At 35.2% G+C, this 16,524-nt stretch overlaps 1 protein-coding gene across 1 annotated transcript; it reads right to left on the reverse strand.

Annotated features, from left to right (window-relative positions):
• Window positions 1-2,260: 2,260 nt before the first annotated feature.
• LOC121431687 (voltage-dependent anion-selective channel protein 2-like) lies at window positions 2,261-15,141 on the reverse strand. Its single transcript, XM_041629338.1, has 9 exons — window positions 15,035-15,141; window positions 9,866-9,963; window positions 9,234-9,283; window positions 8,469-8,553; window positions 7,189-7,309; window positions 6,142-6,252; window positions 4,680-4,796; window positions 4,106-4,314; window positions 2,261-3,516 (listed from the first exon to the last, which is right to left on the reverse strand). Exons 2-9 carry the CDS (start codon window positions 9,930-9,932, stop codon window positions 3,425-3,427), a joined length of 852 nt encoding a protein of 283 aa, XP_041485272.1. The 5' UTR covers window positions 9,933-9,963; window positions 15,035-15,141; the 3' UTR covers window positions 2,261-3,424.
• Between the last annotated feature and the right edge of the window lie 1,383 nt (window positions 15,142-16,524).

The following is a 16,524-nucleotide window of genomic DNA, read 5'->3' on the forward strand; positions in this document are numbered from 1 at the left end:
CCACATATTCAGGGAAGAGTAAAACTTTGTTTCACATGACTGAGAAAATTTTTCATATTTCATATAATAAAATACAAAAGAAATAGTGATGTCATCACTTCCCTCATTTGCATACCGACCGGGATGTGCATATAACTATTTTGTAAAATCTAGCGAAAATTTAAAATGTCGTAACTTCTTATTTCACATCTGAATTTGATGAAATTTTCAGTGTTATGCTTATTGGATTTTTATGTTTTTATTCAAATCATTTTCTTGTTGGGGTGGACTTGTCCTTTAATATAAGAGTAAGCTGATCATCTCCCCACTTCTATTTTTATATTTTATTAAATGAAATCATATTTGTCTACTTCTGCAATAATATAAAAAGAGATTCAGTACTGATTTAAGATAAGATGTGTAATATCATGATGCAATTGATTTTCTGACAAGCAAGACAGAAAGAGGGAACGCAACATCACAAGCCCCCCCCCCCCCCCCTTCGCATCTCATACAACATACTGTAACTGTTTTCTCAAAATATTGCTCCATTTCAAACTTGAGAATATTGTTATTTTTTAGCAGTAGGGGAAGGCGGGGTAAGTTGAGCATAGGGGCAAGTTGAGCCACCAGCCCCAGGTCAATAATGAATGAATCAGACATTGTGGTGGTGTCATGTATTGATGACCCATAGCATAACCCCTAACCCCACCAAACTGTTTTCAACTCTGAAACAAAAAGTAGCTTTTTAGAGGGAAAAACATGAATTTCAGCCAAAAAAAGTAAGAGTGTAAAATAGATAAGTGCTTTATAAACACATTTGTCTTTAAATATAATAAAGACATGATAACAACATTATTAGTCCAGGTATGGATCTTCATTCTTGTCATAGTCTTTTATATGATGGATGCATAATAAATGTGTGGATACAAAATTATCGCACTAAGTTCGGACTGGGGTAAGTTGAGCCAAACAGCATGGGGCAAGTTGAGCCATGGTAATTCCTATGGTAATGTATCTTGAAAAACAAACCATAAAAATCCATTGAAATGCTGGCTGAAAGGAGCAAATTTACATGACTGCTCTTTTCCTTTTAAAGGATGTTAGTATTTATAGATAATTAGCAAGTGAAAAGGCTTTAAACAAAAAATTAACATGCTGGTTCTCCCCTCATACATTTTGTACATATTTTTTGTGGCTCAACTTACCCCAGAAGGTGGCTCAAACTTACCCCATATATGGGGCAAGTTGAGCCATTTGACATCGTTTTTTTCAAAGGTCACGATGACTTTCAGTGTGGGGATAGAAAGTTATATATAGGTGGAAAATATTTCAGAATTAAATTTCAAGGCAAGGTACTTATTTCAACAAGATTATTAATCATATCAATTCTAACATGCAGAAAGCAAAAACTCACAACTTACCCCGCCTTCCCCTACATGTAATCGATGATTATTTCTTGGGGGGGGGGCATTATGCTCATTTAATTCACTAATTGACTCTTCAAGGAGCCCGCTTCAAAAAGACTAGTTAAAACAAATGCACATTTTCTATATTCAGTTTGTCAGCAAATCAAATTGAACGATTTCAATTCAGAGGCTTGAAACTGTAATTATATATTATAAGTTTTATGAAACGGGCCCAATATGAATCTGCCCAAGTCAAATCTTTTGGGGGAGATAAATCCCATGGTAGAAATAAGCCTCGACACCGCACACCTTGCGATCGATCATGCTGTCAGTGACTCAGGCATGCGCCTTTTGTATTCTGCTGTCTGATTGGCTGGAAGATGGTGAGCTTGCGATCCGCTTGTAAGGATTCAATATGTCAAATCCTTACAATTTTCTCTGACCCGTCTGCGACTCTCAAGCTGACAAGAGTTGTGACGTCACATCTCCCCTCGCTTAGTTGCAAGCAAGTCGTAGACCAGTCGGGTCGTAAGGTGTGCAGTGGCCTTCAGATGATGGGAACAAATCAGGAGGGTGTTTCATAAAGCTGTTCAAAAGTTACGAGCAACTTTACGAATGACTGATCCTTTCTTGTGGTAAATGGTTTATATACACAAAATTTTCACTGATCTGGTAGCCTCTTAGCACATAAGAATGTATCACCAGTCGTTCTTTAAGTCGCTCATAACTTATGAACGACTCTATGAAACACCACCTGATATGTGTGCATTTTCTGGTCTGAAGGGGGTTATGAAAGGTTGAATCTAATAGGCAGAATCTACTGTAGAATTTAGATTATACACAAAATAATAAATCACGATGCACAGGACATGTTAAATTATTCAGAGACTTTATTCCCACGAACAGTCGGTAAGTCAAGTCGGTCATTTCACTACATCACTTTACCAGTTTTTTTTTCTTCATGTAAATAAAGCATTGCATACACACATCATGTTGTAGGGTTCAACATCGCACATCTTTAATTTTAAAGACCTCTAATGGAAGAGGCTGCCGTTTAGACACACAGCACGGCAGCATGTTCAATTAGAGCTCGCATCATGGAAAAAAATATATATATAGATATGCCGCAGTGCATGGTAACACATATATTCAAGTGATTGGTTAATATCTTCCTCCTAAAATCATTCCTGAATTTTTGCAATACCCCCACTGCCAAGAACAGAATAGTGTATGACATACAATGACCAATCTGAATTCCACAAAATATCACTATATAATACACAAGGAAAATTTAGAACCTTCAAACTACAAAAAAGAAAGCCTTTACCTTTACTACATACACACAGATGTCAACAGTAACATGTCAACAATATAGTTTATTAATTTCTAGAACAGGATTATTATACCACTATAAAGGGATTAGTTTACATAGATAAAGATAATTACCATTTATAAAGGGGAGAAGTTATGATAATTCCTTCTAATGGCGGTTTAAAATTCTGATGAATGAATTGCAACAAAGTGCACAACATTCAAATTTAGAATACTCATCAGGAAAGTATCAAATAACTAGGTACAAACAATCTTCAGTGCATATAATCATAATATATATATAGATTTTTACTCTGGTTAAATCCAATCACACATTTACAACCTTCGCAAGAGTGTTTTGAATGTGGTCATTTTTAGCACATAATCAAACAATGACCCTAATCACCTTTCAAGTCCATTTGAAAAAGAAATGTGCGAGAAGAGAAGGGAAGAAGTTAGGATGGGGGGGTGATAATTTTTTTTGCCTGGCATTTCAAAGTGGGGGATTGGAGTACAAACAATGTTTTTTTCCTACTCCTGTCTTGTATTGCAAACATACCATTCCCTGCTCATTCATCTTAAAGTTACTACACTCATTGCAATGACGACCTCTCTCCTTGCCCATGCGAAGGGGAACCATAGATCACATCTTTTCTTACACTCTTTAGATACATCAATCTGTCTTGTTAAATACATGGTGGTTAAATTGGCGAGGTAAGCGGATATTACGCCTCAAGGTCGAGTCCCACACCGAGTTTGTGTCCGCCTTGGTTCAGGCTCTTTCCATCAATGAGGGTTGAAAGGGTCATCTTTACTCCTGCAATAAAGGAAGAATAAATAAAGGAATTCATAACAGAAAGGTAAGAGTACCTTGCCATTTGGTCTACTACCATTCACTTTCCATTTAGTCTCATCTCAAATAAAGGAAAAAAAAAGATATTTCATGATAAAAGGGTTACTGGGTAAATTTTAATCCTAGTAAATTACAACTTGGTCTACGAGCAGTTCGTCTACTAACCATATTTGGTATAATAGCCATTTAGCCAACTTACCACTTTGTCTAAATTCCAATATGGCTATACTCATTCCGTTCTATAGCCACTTGGTCTATAAACTATCTATAAACCCAAACATGCATTATCTATAAACCCACGTTTTCATTTGACAAGTGCAAATTAAAATACATTAAGTGGAAATCGGACAATCTGGCCAACCCTGACAGCCAAGAAATAGGAACAAATTAATAAGGAATTTCCAGAAATAGGAGCATACTTATATTTCCAATTCAATACTACAGAAAATTGTTCAAAGAACTAGGAACACATGGGTTGAATTAATTTTTCCTCCGAACTGTACTTGATGGAATTGCCGTAATATGTAGCTGAACGAAAATCACAATTACTTACCTGGCCTTAGGGTTTGTGTGTATCCAAGTCCGACCTGGCTGGTGTTGCTGACCTTGGCGTTGAGGTAAGCATCAGAGTCCAGCACGTATTTGGCGCCCAGGGCAAAGCGGGTGGTGTTGGTGGTGGATGCCCAGCCGACATTGATGGCTGTCTGGAGGTTGTCGTTGACCTTCTGGTAGATGGAACCGCTGAAGTCGGATCCCTCGTTACTGTGGGTGTGAAGAAGGTATTCAAATTCAAATCACATCCATTCATTAATACAATCAATATTTCACATCTCTTCACAAATAGTTATATTCACAGATTGACAATGACAAACAAATATATGACAACTGGCTTACGTAAGGGACAGACAATTCAAAGTTTTATTTTTCATATACTTCACCTTTTCACCAATATCAATGATTTGGGTATCATATTCTTTGTTAGAATATGCTTTAAACAACCCTTTTAAGAGCTGATTACTTAAAGCCACAATTCCACTTTTCTGGGACACACGATAGAGTGACTGCTTGATCCATTACTACTCTTTTCTTTTAACACAAAAAATGACAAAATAACAAAGGTAACTTACACTGCTGTGTGAAGTTGGAAGTCAGATGTCTTGTAACCAAGTGCAAAGTTGCTCTTCTTCAGTTTTGATTCAGCTGTATCAAATGAGACCTGGAAACCAGCCAGCCATCCCTCGTACCTGTTGAAAATACGAACATATTCAAGAGATGAAAGAAAAAGAATTTTACATCTACTATCAATCGTTAAATGGTGATGGTCAATCAAAATACCGTTCACAAACCTAGTGTCAACCAATCATGATTATTGCTTTAAATGTAGAGTCAATTGCAAATTTGTGCATTAATAACACTAACAGAGTTAAAGGCCCCGTAACACAAAGGTTAGTGATTAATCACTAAATGAAATGGCCTATCAAGATCATCGTTGCATGTGCATTTTGCTCAGTAGACTAACTAGGAACCAATCAGAATTGCTCTTTCATATCAGCAATAAATCAAGCTGTTAGATATGAGGTCTACATCTCAAGAGATCTTTAAATTCTCTATTGCCTACTCTCCCAAGTATACCCTTTCTGTGCCCATTAACATCATGCGCCAGGGTTCCCAGGTTTTGAACAAAAACTAAATTCTCTAATTTTTCACTGATGAAGTTCAAAAATTCCTTGATAATTATTCAAATCCATTCTCAGTTCCTCATGTTTTCTAAGTTATTGCAGTGAATTACATGTATTTTCAGTATAAAAACAATAATGTAAAACTAATTAGTACCACCATAACCAGTCATTCAATGGATGCTGTTTTAATAATTGATAGGCAACAAAATATAACAGAGTCTGACTGACTACCATGCTCTCGACTTTTGGCTGATCAAAATTCTCTGATTTTAGGTAGTTTTAAAATCTAATTTCCTGATTTTTCCGACTGGAAAAAAGATAAATTTTCCCTAATTTCCCTGATGGGCTGAGAACCCTGAACACCCATTCCCCACTAACCTCTTGGCTATGTATCCTGCAGAAAAAATGTTGGCAATATTTTTTTTGTAATTTGGGCTCAATATTCACACCAGAAACTGGTTAAAAAATGCATGGTTTTCTCTTCACATATTTATATATGCCCCCCCCCCCCCCGCTTCAGCTCTTTAGTATTCTACCAGCACAGACTCATATTTGACACTTTAACAAATAACAGGTCTAGAGTAAAGACTACACACCAAAGGCTCTGTGTCAAATGAGAGTCAGCCACAGTACATATTGAATCTAGTCTCACTACTTCAGACTCTGTATTACGCACTATGTAAATTTTGAAAAACCAAGAGTCTGTGCCTGCAGACTAGCTCCTTACAATGAACTGAGCAGTGTTAACTGCGCACAATCAATGATGCTCACTCCTGCATTCCTACCCATATTCCTTAACACTTGAAATGGGAACATATTGCTAGCACAATAAATGTTAAAGAAATCCTGACAAATCACAGTAATGTAATAATCCCAAGCGGATTAACAATGGGATTGATTGAACACTTACCCTACAACACCAGTACTGTGTACGGTTGGTCCTGCAAAGTCAAAGTCAACGTCTGCTGTAAGGTTGATGTAGTCCCTCTTGTATGCCGTCTTGATCTGACCGCTCTTCTTACTGCAATAAAAAAAAAGGTAAATAAAAATCACAAATGAATAATAATGAGAATTATAAGGACAATTTTATAAATTGATCTTACCTCCTTGTATGTTTGCCATCGGTTTTTCTTCATTTTGATACTACACTCACTAGCCCAGTTTAGGTGGAGGCTGCGGCTAATATCTCTGCTATTAAGCTAACCGTAAGCAATATGTCTGAAACAGTGATAATACAGAGGGTGCAAAGCAACCACAGCTGACGCAACCTCATCTTGCCTTAGTTTTCTTTTTATCCACGATGCCGTGTAGTTTTTATGTACAAAAAATCACCACCAGACATTTGCTGATAAAAAGAAAACAGCTAAAGCAAGTTGGGGGTGTCCAGGCAGAGCTTGCTCTGCAGTAACGGAATAGTTTTCTTGGTATTGCATCGCAATTTGCTCCACATTTTTTAAAGACTGCTATGCATTAAGTCTATTGTATAGCATATTTTTACATAGGACTGTACATTACTTAGTTGAGAGCTTTTCTCTTATGACCAAAAATGCTATTCAAATTTGTAAAGCAAAATTGTTCCCTGAATAACCATTTGTAGTCTTGTCACATCAGATGTATTATGTTTTGTGTTATGGCATAAAACTTGTAAAAGCAAGGACAAAATTTGTAGCATCTGCCTAGATTCTAAGCAACTCCATGAATTTCTCAAGCAATAATGATTTTTGTTATTGAAAAAAAAAATAAAAATAACAATATGTTCTGGCGAATATCTTCATAATTCACTTCTGAATTACTTCAAACATGCTTGTTTATTTGCTAATGAACAACTTCTGATATTATCACTATATAGTACTTTTCATGATTAGGGGTCTTTAAGATGAATATCATGATAAAAACATTGATGAAGTTTTGTATCCATGATAGACTTGTGGCATTCCAATTCTGAAGTGGAACTTACCCTGTCTGTGGTGAGAAACTTGTGTCTAGTGTGAGCTTAACTCCCTGTGCAATCTGGTCCTCAATTGTTACTTCTGTTGATAGCTTGTTGTCTGTGTCCCACTTTTCCTTGAATGATAGACCTACAGATTGAGCCAGAACATGGATGTATGTACATACATGTAAATGAAGCAGTACATAGACCTACATCAACAAAATACCGATTCCACAGACATGCGCCTGCTGCCTGAAATGTGCACCGGGAATCTATGAATATTCAACGCACAAGGGAACCTCATGTTCTTATTAAAAGGTAATTTACTGGACAGGAAATGTGAAGTAATCGAAAAAGTAATTTCATGTTTTGATACCCACAAATCTTTGCCCCTATCAATGTCAACATACCATATATATGAACAAAATTTTCCATCACTCCAGTTTACTTCTCTCTGTAACAATGTTACCTGGTACTCCTTGTATTTTAAAATGCAACAGGTAAAATCAAGCACAAGTCAGAAATATATGCTTTCTGATTGGTGTAAAATCAAGATGACTTGATTTCTGGAGTTATATGTCATAGCACTTCATTCTGCACAGGCCAAATTAAAAACACAAATGGAAAAAATCGTTATTTTGAAGTATTAATTTTCTTGATAAAACACATTCTCTTTTTTTTTACTTTACTCTAAAAATATGCCCAGGTTCATTCACAATTAAAGTAAAAACAAATTAATACTATTGGGGCAAAAATTCAAATATAATTGCAAATGAATTTCAAATGCAATGTCACAGAACATCAAACAGGGGCCTACTTTGTGAAGGAATTATAAGTCATGCACGACACCATTTCTAGAGAGAGCCAAGGCTGGACAATTATCTTCTGTGAACAGAACACTAGTGTACTTCCAAAATGCAATTCCATGTGTCTGCATTCTGCATAATCAGTGTATTGTCCTGCTTGGCTTTCCATAGGGAAGGTGTCGAACAGGGCCCGTCTTACAGAGAGTTACGATTGATCCGATCAATCACAACTATGGAAAGCCAGCAAAGTCAACATATGAAATGCAAGTTTGCTCAAAAAAAATTCTACATATGAATGTATATCCATAAATTCATAGATTACTTGACAATTTGGTGTTTTTCTTTGTTTACAAAAGACATTTTGCGAATTCCCTGTATAAAAAATTATGACACCGATGGATTTCCATAGAGTTACAAAGATCAGATCAATTGCAACTCTATGTAAGACGGGCCCCTATAGTTATAGCACGTTGATTCTTGCAAACTAAGAAGCAGACATACCATATTCTTTCCATGAATACTTGGTTTCAAGGCTGGCGTCTACCTTTCCTGTATCGTTATTTGAGGACGATGACACAGTGAAACCCTACGAGGAAAAAAACCCAAAGAATTTCAGGGTAAATTATCAAACCAGTGCAACACTATCTACATGTACATGTATGCTTATAGACATTTCCAAACCTACCTGCAGAAAATATATTTAAATTGGAGAACACTTCTGTAATGCACAATTTGTTTACTTAAATTTTAAAAATAGAAATACAAACAAGATAACGCATCCTTCAAGTGTGCATAATGAACACAACCTCATAGAATCAAGATGTTTGCAGTTATCACTTTCTCCAGTATTTTAGCTTTAACGGTTATTTTAATATTTTTGTTGTTGGAGAAAGATTCCAGTAATTTCTACATGACTGACTGTCACATATATTTCCTGTTATGCTAATTACACTGGTGAAACCAACTCAAGACCGACCAAAGCCATAACTTTATTTCCGATTGCATACCATTGGTTGATTTGGAGTCAGTGTCCTTAATGTGACTGTATCATAAATATTGCATCAAGTTAGGGAACTACACGTGAGTCAAATGAAATTGCTCAATTGATATCACAAAGATCATAATATAATCTAATCTTGATTTCCTCACTATGATTCATAGAATAGTCTTATCTAATACGGCACACACCCAGAGTGCACTCTCTTCATCAAATCTTAATGTGATGACCTAGTGTATAACAAATTTTGCACTGGACTTGAAACTTACCACATTATTGCTCGTTGTTGTCTTAGCATCCAGCTTTACAAATCCAAAGCCTGAAAACAAAAATAGAAAAAAAAATGTGTTGACTCATTCACATCCCCTTTATAAATAGCAAATTCATATTTCTATAACAAAACTGATGAGAAACAAATCAGCATATATTAGTTTTGCATGAACAAGAGTTCAAATTTCAATAAAAAAATTTATGAAAATATTTTCATAAATTTTTAGCACTCTTTGTATTCCTATAAATACAAATACACAGAGTGCTACATGCAAAAATGATTTAAAATAAAAATTCCTTCAAACTTGGGATCATGATTTCAAAATTTAACATAACTTACTGCATGAATTTACAAACGACTGGCTCATGTTCTTGTTAATACTTGTACATCAATTTTGTGTTGAGAATTTGTATGCAAATTGTTTGTCAAAATTTGATGAAGGTTTTTTTTTAGGAAATTCATTCCCATTTTTTTTTTCTAAAATACCAGATGGCACAAAAGCATAGTCAGCCATTTGAACAGTTGTGCGTTACTCCACAAACACCTTTACAAGACAGTGACGGATTTACATACATGTACAAGGGTGTAAATCACTTCAAATACTTGAGAAAAAAAGTCAGCTATGCTTACCAAATCCCTTGCCAAAGATATCCCTGGCACTCTTTCCAAGATCACAATATGCAGAAGGGACAGCCATTTTTGAATTTATATGTTGGTGGTTGCTGGAGCTACAAAAATGAAAGATGGATAAAAAAAACACACACTTGCTATTACTGGTTGATTACTAAACACAGCTAATCCCACAGGCTTTAAACAGGAACGATCCGGCTCCAGAGGGAATGGATTAATAAGAGTGCAAACATTCATGTAAATTTATTATCTTAATATCAAACATATTTTCTGCACAGTGGGTTTAATGCTCCATAATCATAATAATATTAATAATACTTATATAGCACACTGGAAAATCTTTCGGTGCTCATGGCACTTCAAGAAAAATAAACATACATACACACATACAATAATAGAAAACGATAAATAGAATTTTGAATTCTCCTGAATAAAACACACTAAATTGTTAATGGGAGAGGAACAAATAAGTTTTCAGTTGGGACTTGGAAATGTATTATTAACTAAAAAAAATCAAAATTTATTAGAAATTGGTTTGCCAACAAGCAATACATATACAGTGCGTATCAAAAAAACGGGACAGATTTGAAAAGTCTATAAAATTTTAGTTTCAAATTATTATGTCTATATTTTGGTGTTAATAGGTGCTCTAAGGTCTTGTCTTTCAAATGCTATAAAAAAAATTAGTTTCGTTCATGCTTGAGCGAACACGGGACATTTTTGTTGGGGGTTCAAAAAGAGGCTTGCGCCAGAATGACAGAATATGATGTTCGGACTTCTTGCTAATTAGCAGACTTCCTCTTAACCTTTTATCATGCGGTCAAAATTCATTTTCAGATCTATTTATTTGCTTGAATTATTCTGTTATTTGTTTTTAATATGCTCTCTGTTAGCTTTGAATATTCGTTCTTCAAGCTAACATTATTTTTTATCAACCGAATTATGGGAGAGCATGGATTTTTTTTCAAATCCTTTCATTATGTGCTACAAAGGTTATGGTGCCTTTTGAACAAAGCCACACAGATGGGCGGGTGCTCGGGTTGCCCCCACCCCCCTCAATTAAAAAAAATCATGACCAAGAAAAAAAGTGGACAGGAAATAAGGAAAGATAGAAAGTAAAATATGATATCATTTTCTGAATATTATGTAAAAATCGATATCACAAAATTTGATATTGTAATTAAAAAAAGTGGGAATATTTGCGTGCTCACTTCGCTCGCTCACAACTTTTTAATACATTTTACCCGATCTGCCATATCTAGCTCCCTCAAAATTGACTCAATACACCATTGTCATTGAAAACATGAATCCCTTCCTGCGTTTCCTGTCAAGCAATTAAACTTGGTCAAGGAATTAATGACCCCTTGAAAATAGATTCATGTCTTTTAAAAGTACATAACATTATTTGTTTCACATAATAAAACGATTTGAATAATCAGAAGTTTTCCCAATTAATAATTCAAATTTTCTTGCTTGGGTTGACAAAAAAAAAAAATTCTTTTCTCAGTTACTTATGAAGGAAAATTAAAAGGTAAGAGAAGTTTAAATGAAAAAACAAAATAATTCAATTAAATAAATAACTTTGTAAATGAAATTTGACAGCATAATTCGAAAATTGTGGCACAGATAATGAAAAGGTCAAGAGGAAATCTCCTGATTAGCAAGGAGTCTGATCATTGTATTACACATATTCTGAAATTCTGGCGCAAGCCTCTTTTTGAACCCCCAACAAAAACGTCCCGTGTTCGCTCAAGCATGAATAAAATTTATTTTTTTAAATTGCATTTCAAAGATAAGACCTTAGAGCATATATTAACACCAAAATATAGACATCATTATTTGAAACAAAAATTTTATAGACTTTTCAAATCTGTCCCGTTTTTTTTGATACGCACTGTAGAGAAAAAGAAGAATTATTAATGCACAATATCTAAAAGTTATATGATGGACTATTTTCTCAAAATAAATTATCCACTAAGAGACGAGGTTCTTTTAGGAGTGTGCAGAATTAGTTTATTTTCATAGTGCACCATTGACAAATGGACCATAGCTGTAGGATGCTGTACACTCTAACTATACATGCGAGTCACTAGAAAAAAAAATCAAGCGGGTGAGGGGGATAATTACACAATTAGAACTTCTAATTGCACAGTAGTAGTGCTTTGGAAACAGGTGTGCATTTTATGCATATTAAAATGAAAATAAAAACATTTGTGGCAAGCTATTGACTTGTACATATGTACCCTCCTGACCTCTGAAAATGACAATGACTTAAATATCATAACTGCTTGCCAACTAAAGAACTTCTCTTTATACAATATGAAACAAAAGAGAAAACTTCTGTGTAAATGGTGATGAAACTAAATTGATTATTGCGCAATTTAAATAGCCCCTGACTTTACGACTCGCTATGAATGATGTGCATGTAGGCCTATGTAGGCTCAACAGGAAGAGAGAAAATGTGTTATCTAATACAGTTCCTTGATTCCTGGGAAACTTACAATACCTGTATTAAAGGGAAGTTAACTGTGGTGTCTGTCATTGACGGTGTGCATGAATAGCTACATGTACTTCATCATATGTACCTTTCAGTTAATTCAGAGAATAAATTAACCTACAATTTTATTTAAATGGAGGAACTAAAATGTTTCTACAGGAAAATAATTGTTTATAACTACTCTTTGATAACATTATTATGGTATGAATGCAATGAGTACAGAAGTTAACTAGCAGCTACTACCGGTATTCATATGGGTTTATAAGACTACATGTACATTGCTGAGAATTATGCATTGTGGGTTAAGAATCTGGTCAGGTACAAGTATTTGGGGACTTGAGGTGGCTCCTGGTTTATTTGCTTTAAAGCTCACATTGTTGTTGCTTTCCTTTTTAATACAAAAATACTGAAAAATGAGGTAAACTCCAATCAGCTCATTGGAGCACAGGGCAAATTATTAATCTCAGGCCATTAAAGGCCATGGCTGTAAATGTCATTTTTACTGGCATTTGTGCCCCTCTGACTTTGGAGAGAAAGTTTAAAAGTGGTCTTGTCCTTAACATTGAAATTTAAGGCTTGAGAGCATATCAAGCTCCCTTTTCAAATTTTATTAATCCGATAATACTGAACCTATCTAGATCTCCTATAAAAGGGTGCAGCTTCATGATACCCAGTCTCCTTCATGGGAGCTGCTCTCTCTCGAATGAGCTTTAAGGATGGTATTATCATAATCAAACAAGCGATAATCTCTACACTCAACAAGAATTTTAACCCACACTTACTGTTCATTTTCCTTATTGAAGATCATGGACAAATAATGTACCAAGGAAATCATTGTATAATCATCTTCCCATTTCATTGCTTTATCTACCATCAACTTTTCATTGCAGAATTATCAACAATTTGTAACGAGTGAAGGAACAACTCTGACCCACCATGTTTTCAACATGTAATTTTACATGGGATCACAAGTACACAACTGCTTCTTGATGTCTCCTACAGTGACTCAATAGAAAAATCATTTGAACTAATTTCCATCATTGCTCAACCAACACACAACTTTTTTTTTCTTTTTTTTTTTTTGTGTTTGCAACACACAGCTTGGATGTGGACAACATGAATCATACATGTATATGCAAGAATCAAAGAAAAAATATTTTTTTTGAAGTTCAGTGGTTGTGGCTACTACTTGCTTATAAATGGCAAATCTCAACCATTTTCTTTTCTTGTGATTCTTGCAACACAATTTCAGGAGCATCCACATCAAATAAAAGTTTGTTCGTGAAGACCTTATATTGGCTGGGCTGGGCTAAGCTACATGTATTGTACATTAAGGGAAATTCACCCTGACAAATTGGATTTAAAACCTGGTGAAAGTTTTTTGATAATCCATCAAACACGAGTTATTTAACTTCAGATTACATTATTTTAATGGAATATGACAAATATATTTTAAAGGATATAAAATGATGAGTCTTATGATATATTCACCCCACAAATAAAATCACTTTCACTATTTAAATTTTTTTTTAATTCACATCATGCAACAAATGGAGTTGCTCGAATGTGCTGTCATGAATCAAATCTTATTGTTCTTTGCCAAGCAGCTAGACGTATACTAGTATCCGAGGATATGCATCTCATACATGTAGCTTGGCAATTAAGATAGCGACCTTATCCGCGGCAAGTTTTCCCTGCCTTTTCACAATATTTTTGTTTTAATGAATTCTTGTCTAAAAATGAAATCAATATCGTATAAATGTTGGAAATGAAGTTGTATCCGATTTCCATGATTTAGGGCTAGATCTAGATCATTTACTAAGTTTTGGAAGTAGAAACCTTGGGGGCGAACATTTTTGTTTTTTTGTGGTAAACGCAATTGAACGGGATGAACTCCTTGGCTCTGTGGAGAGTAAGCATACTTTAGTGAATGATTTTTACTCTGTTTGGAGCCTCCTCAGCTCAGGCTCTTGGCTAGCCTCGCCTTCAATCATGACATGTCCTTTCTAAATATCTTGATAAGTTTTCTTCTCGACTTCTGACCCGGGCTTGATCTGTCCTTGACATTTCTTTGTCAAATCTATTTTTTTAATCTCACTCAGATCTATAATCTACTCATCTACCGTTAATTATTCATACTTTCTAAGACCTGCCAACAATCAACACATCAATTGACCGATCTTTACTTGTTCATGAATGATTTGTTGCAAAATTTTGTGCTCATTCCTAATCAAAAATCCAATTCGGTTCACAAAATCACAGTAAAAATCATGATTTGATCAGTAAATATGCCTAGATACAGAAAGAGTTCCTTTTACAACAGCCACCCTAACCCTACACCTAACCCCATATATATTTTCTGTCCCTTTTGCCTTTATTTGAAATGGAACTTGGAAGCTTGGGTGACTGTCGCTGTCGCAAAAATCCAAAATGAGCTCTTCCCTTGGATTCTGTTCAGCACATTAAACGTGCAGTGCAATGGCGAATCTCAATCGACATGAAAATTTCTATCATGTTCACGCTATTACATCGAAAATATAACATTATGAGCTCAAAATTTTAACAACCTAAGAGACATCGACTATTCTATATTAATTAAAATCTGTTACGTGGTTATCATATTCAGTAATGGATATCAAAAATAGTAAAATAAGTGTAGAGTTTGGCCTTACCAATCGAGCAAGACGCCGGTAGAAGTTGCAGGCTAGCTGACGTACGCGCACTAGATCTACACGTGCATTTCCTATGGAGAAAATCGCACACGCTTTAAATGTCCTTCACTCAACGAACGCGTATGAGGTCATCTAGTTTTCCATTACAAAGCAATGCAATCGCACGTAGAAAATACTGCGGAGGTTACCGGATATGCTTGCACGGTCAAACTTGTTAGGTATTTAGACGGGTTTCTCGGTTTGGCTCAGGGCACACATGCATGCTTGGCAAAACTTTACCCAATGAAAACTGCACCATCGACCACGCCCCCTTCTAATGAAACTTCTCTCAAACTTTCGTATTGGATCTAAGTTATTTCCTTTCTTTCTATTGATATTTATCAATATAGATCTTGATTTGTGTAAAATTCCACATTTTTTTCAATATATGTTTTATAAGAATTTGTGATTAAGAAAGTGGACTTGAAATTATGTGTATGGCATGCTATAGGCCTGTGGTATATAGTCCGGGTATATAGTCCCATCTATAATAATCATTATTTTTCACTATGATTTCCCATCATCATCATCTGGTATACGGCAGGGGCTGCGGAATGGTTTTCAAAGTGGGGGGGGCTGACCATGCCAAAAAACACAATCATATGGTCATTTTTATGTTTTTGTACACGGTTTTGAAAAAAGTGAGGGGGGCTAAAGCCCCCCCCCCCCAGCCCAGCGGCCCCTGTACAGGAGTGAGGTAATCCTGTAGATTTCCCAGTCGTCAATGGAGTCATAATGGTTAACAAAATGCAAACTGTTCATGATGCGTGTGTACGTGGATGTCGTCATGGTACATATAGAACTGTACTTGCTTTGCCAGAGTTTATGGAGTTATCCAAGCCAGTTTTGAAAGCTACAAGATCACGTGATTCCGGTAAGGCATTCCATGAAGTAAAAATATGTATGCTGAAGTAACTGCCATTTTAAGTTTCCGATGTGTGCTAAAAAGTTTCAGAGTGACCACAGGTTGTATTATAATGGGACCTTTCGAAAAAGTATTCTGGGGTAAAGGCTGTCTAAGCCATTAAGTATCAGCCCTTTCACGACGGTAGTGAAGAGAAAAGAGTTGAAGCTTTTTCAAACTTTCAATGAGGGTTAGAGGAGACATACCAGGAACCATTTTTGTAGCTCTCCTCTGCACTGCCTCAATTTTACAACAGATTACATAAATGGATGAAAAAAATAAATGAATTGATAAATAAACAAACAAGTAAATAAACAAATGAATGAATAAATGAATAAATAAATAAATAAAATAGATAAATGAATAAATAAATGAATTGATAATAAATACATAGTAAAAGAGCTTTGCTGGAAGTTTATATTTTATACAGTAGATTTTACTTTGCACTTTTTCGATTTCTCCCTCTCTCTCTCTCTCTAACTCTCTCTTTTCAAACTATCTTACATTATGGTATATATGTACACAAGTTAAGTTCTTAAAAGAAGAA

This window comes from Lytechinus variegatus, chromosome 18 (genome assembly GCF_018143015.1).
Source record: "Lytechinus variegatus isolate NC3 chromosome 18, Lvar_3.0, whole genome shotgun sequence".
Classification (NCBI taxonomy): domain Eukaryota; kingdom Metazoa; phylum Echinodermata; class Echinoidea; order Temnopleuroida; family Toxopneustidae; genus Lytechinus; species Lytechinus variegatus.

Coding starts and splice junctions, on each gene's coding strand:
- LOC121431687 (XM_041629338.1), bottom strand. CDS start 9,932: ATGGCTGTCCCTTCTGCATATTGTGATCTTGGAAAGAGTGCCAGGGAT. Junction 4,797..6,141: donor CACAGTACTGGTGTTGTAGG/GTAAGTGTTCAA, acceptor TATTTTCAACAG/GTACGAGGGATGGCTGGCTG. Junction 3,517..4,105: donor CACACAAACCCTAAGGCCAG/GTAAGTAATTGT, acceptor CCTTTATTGCAG/GAGTAAAGATGACCCTTTCA.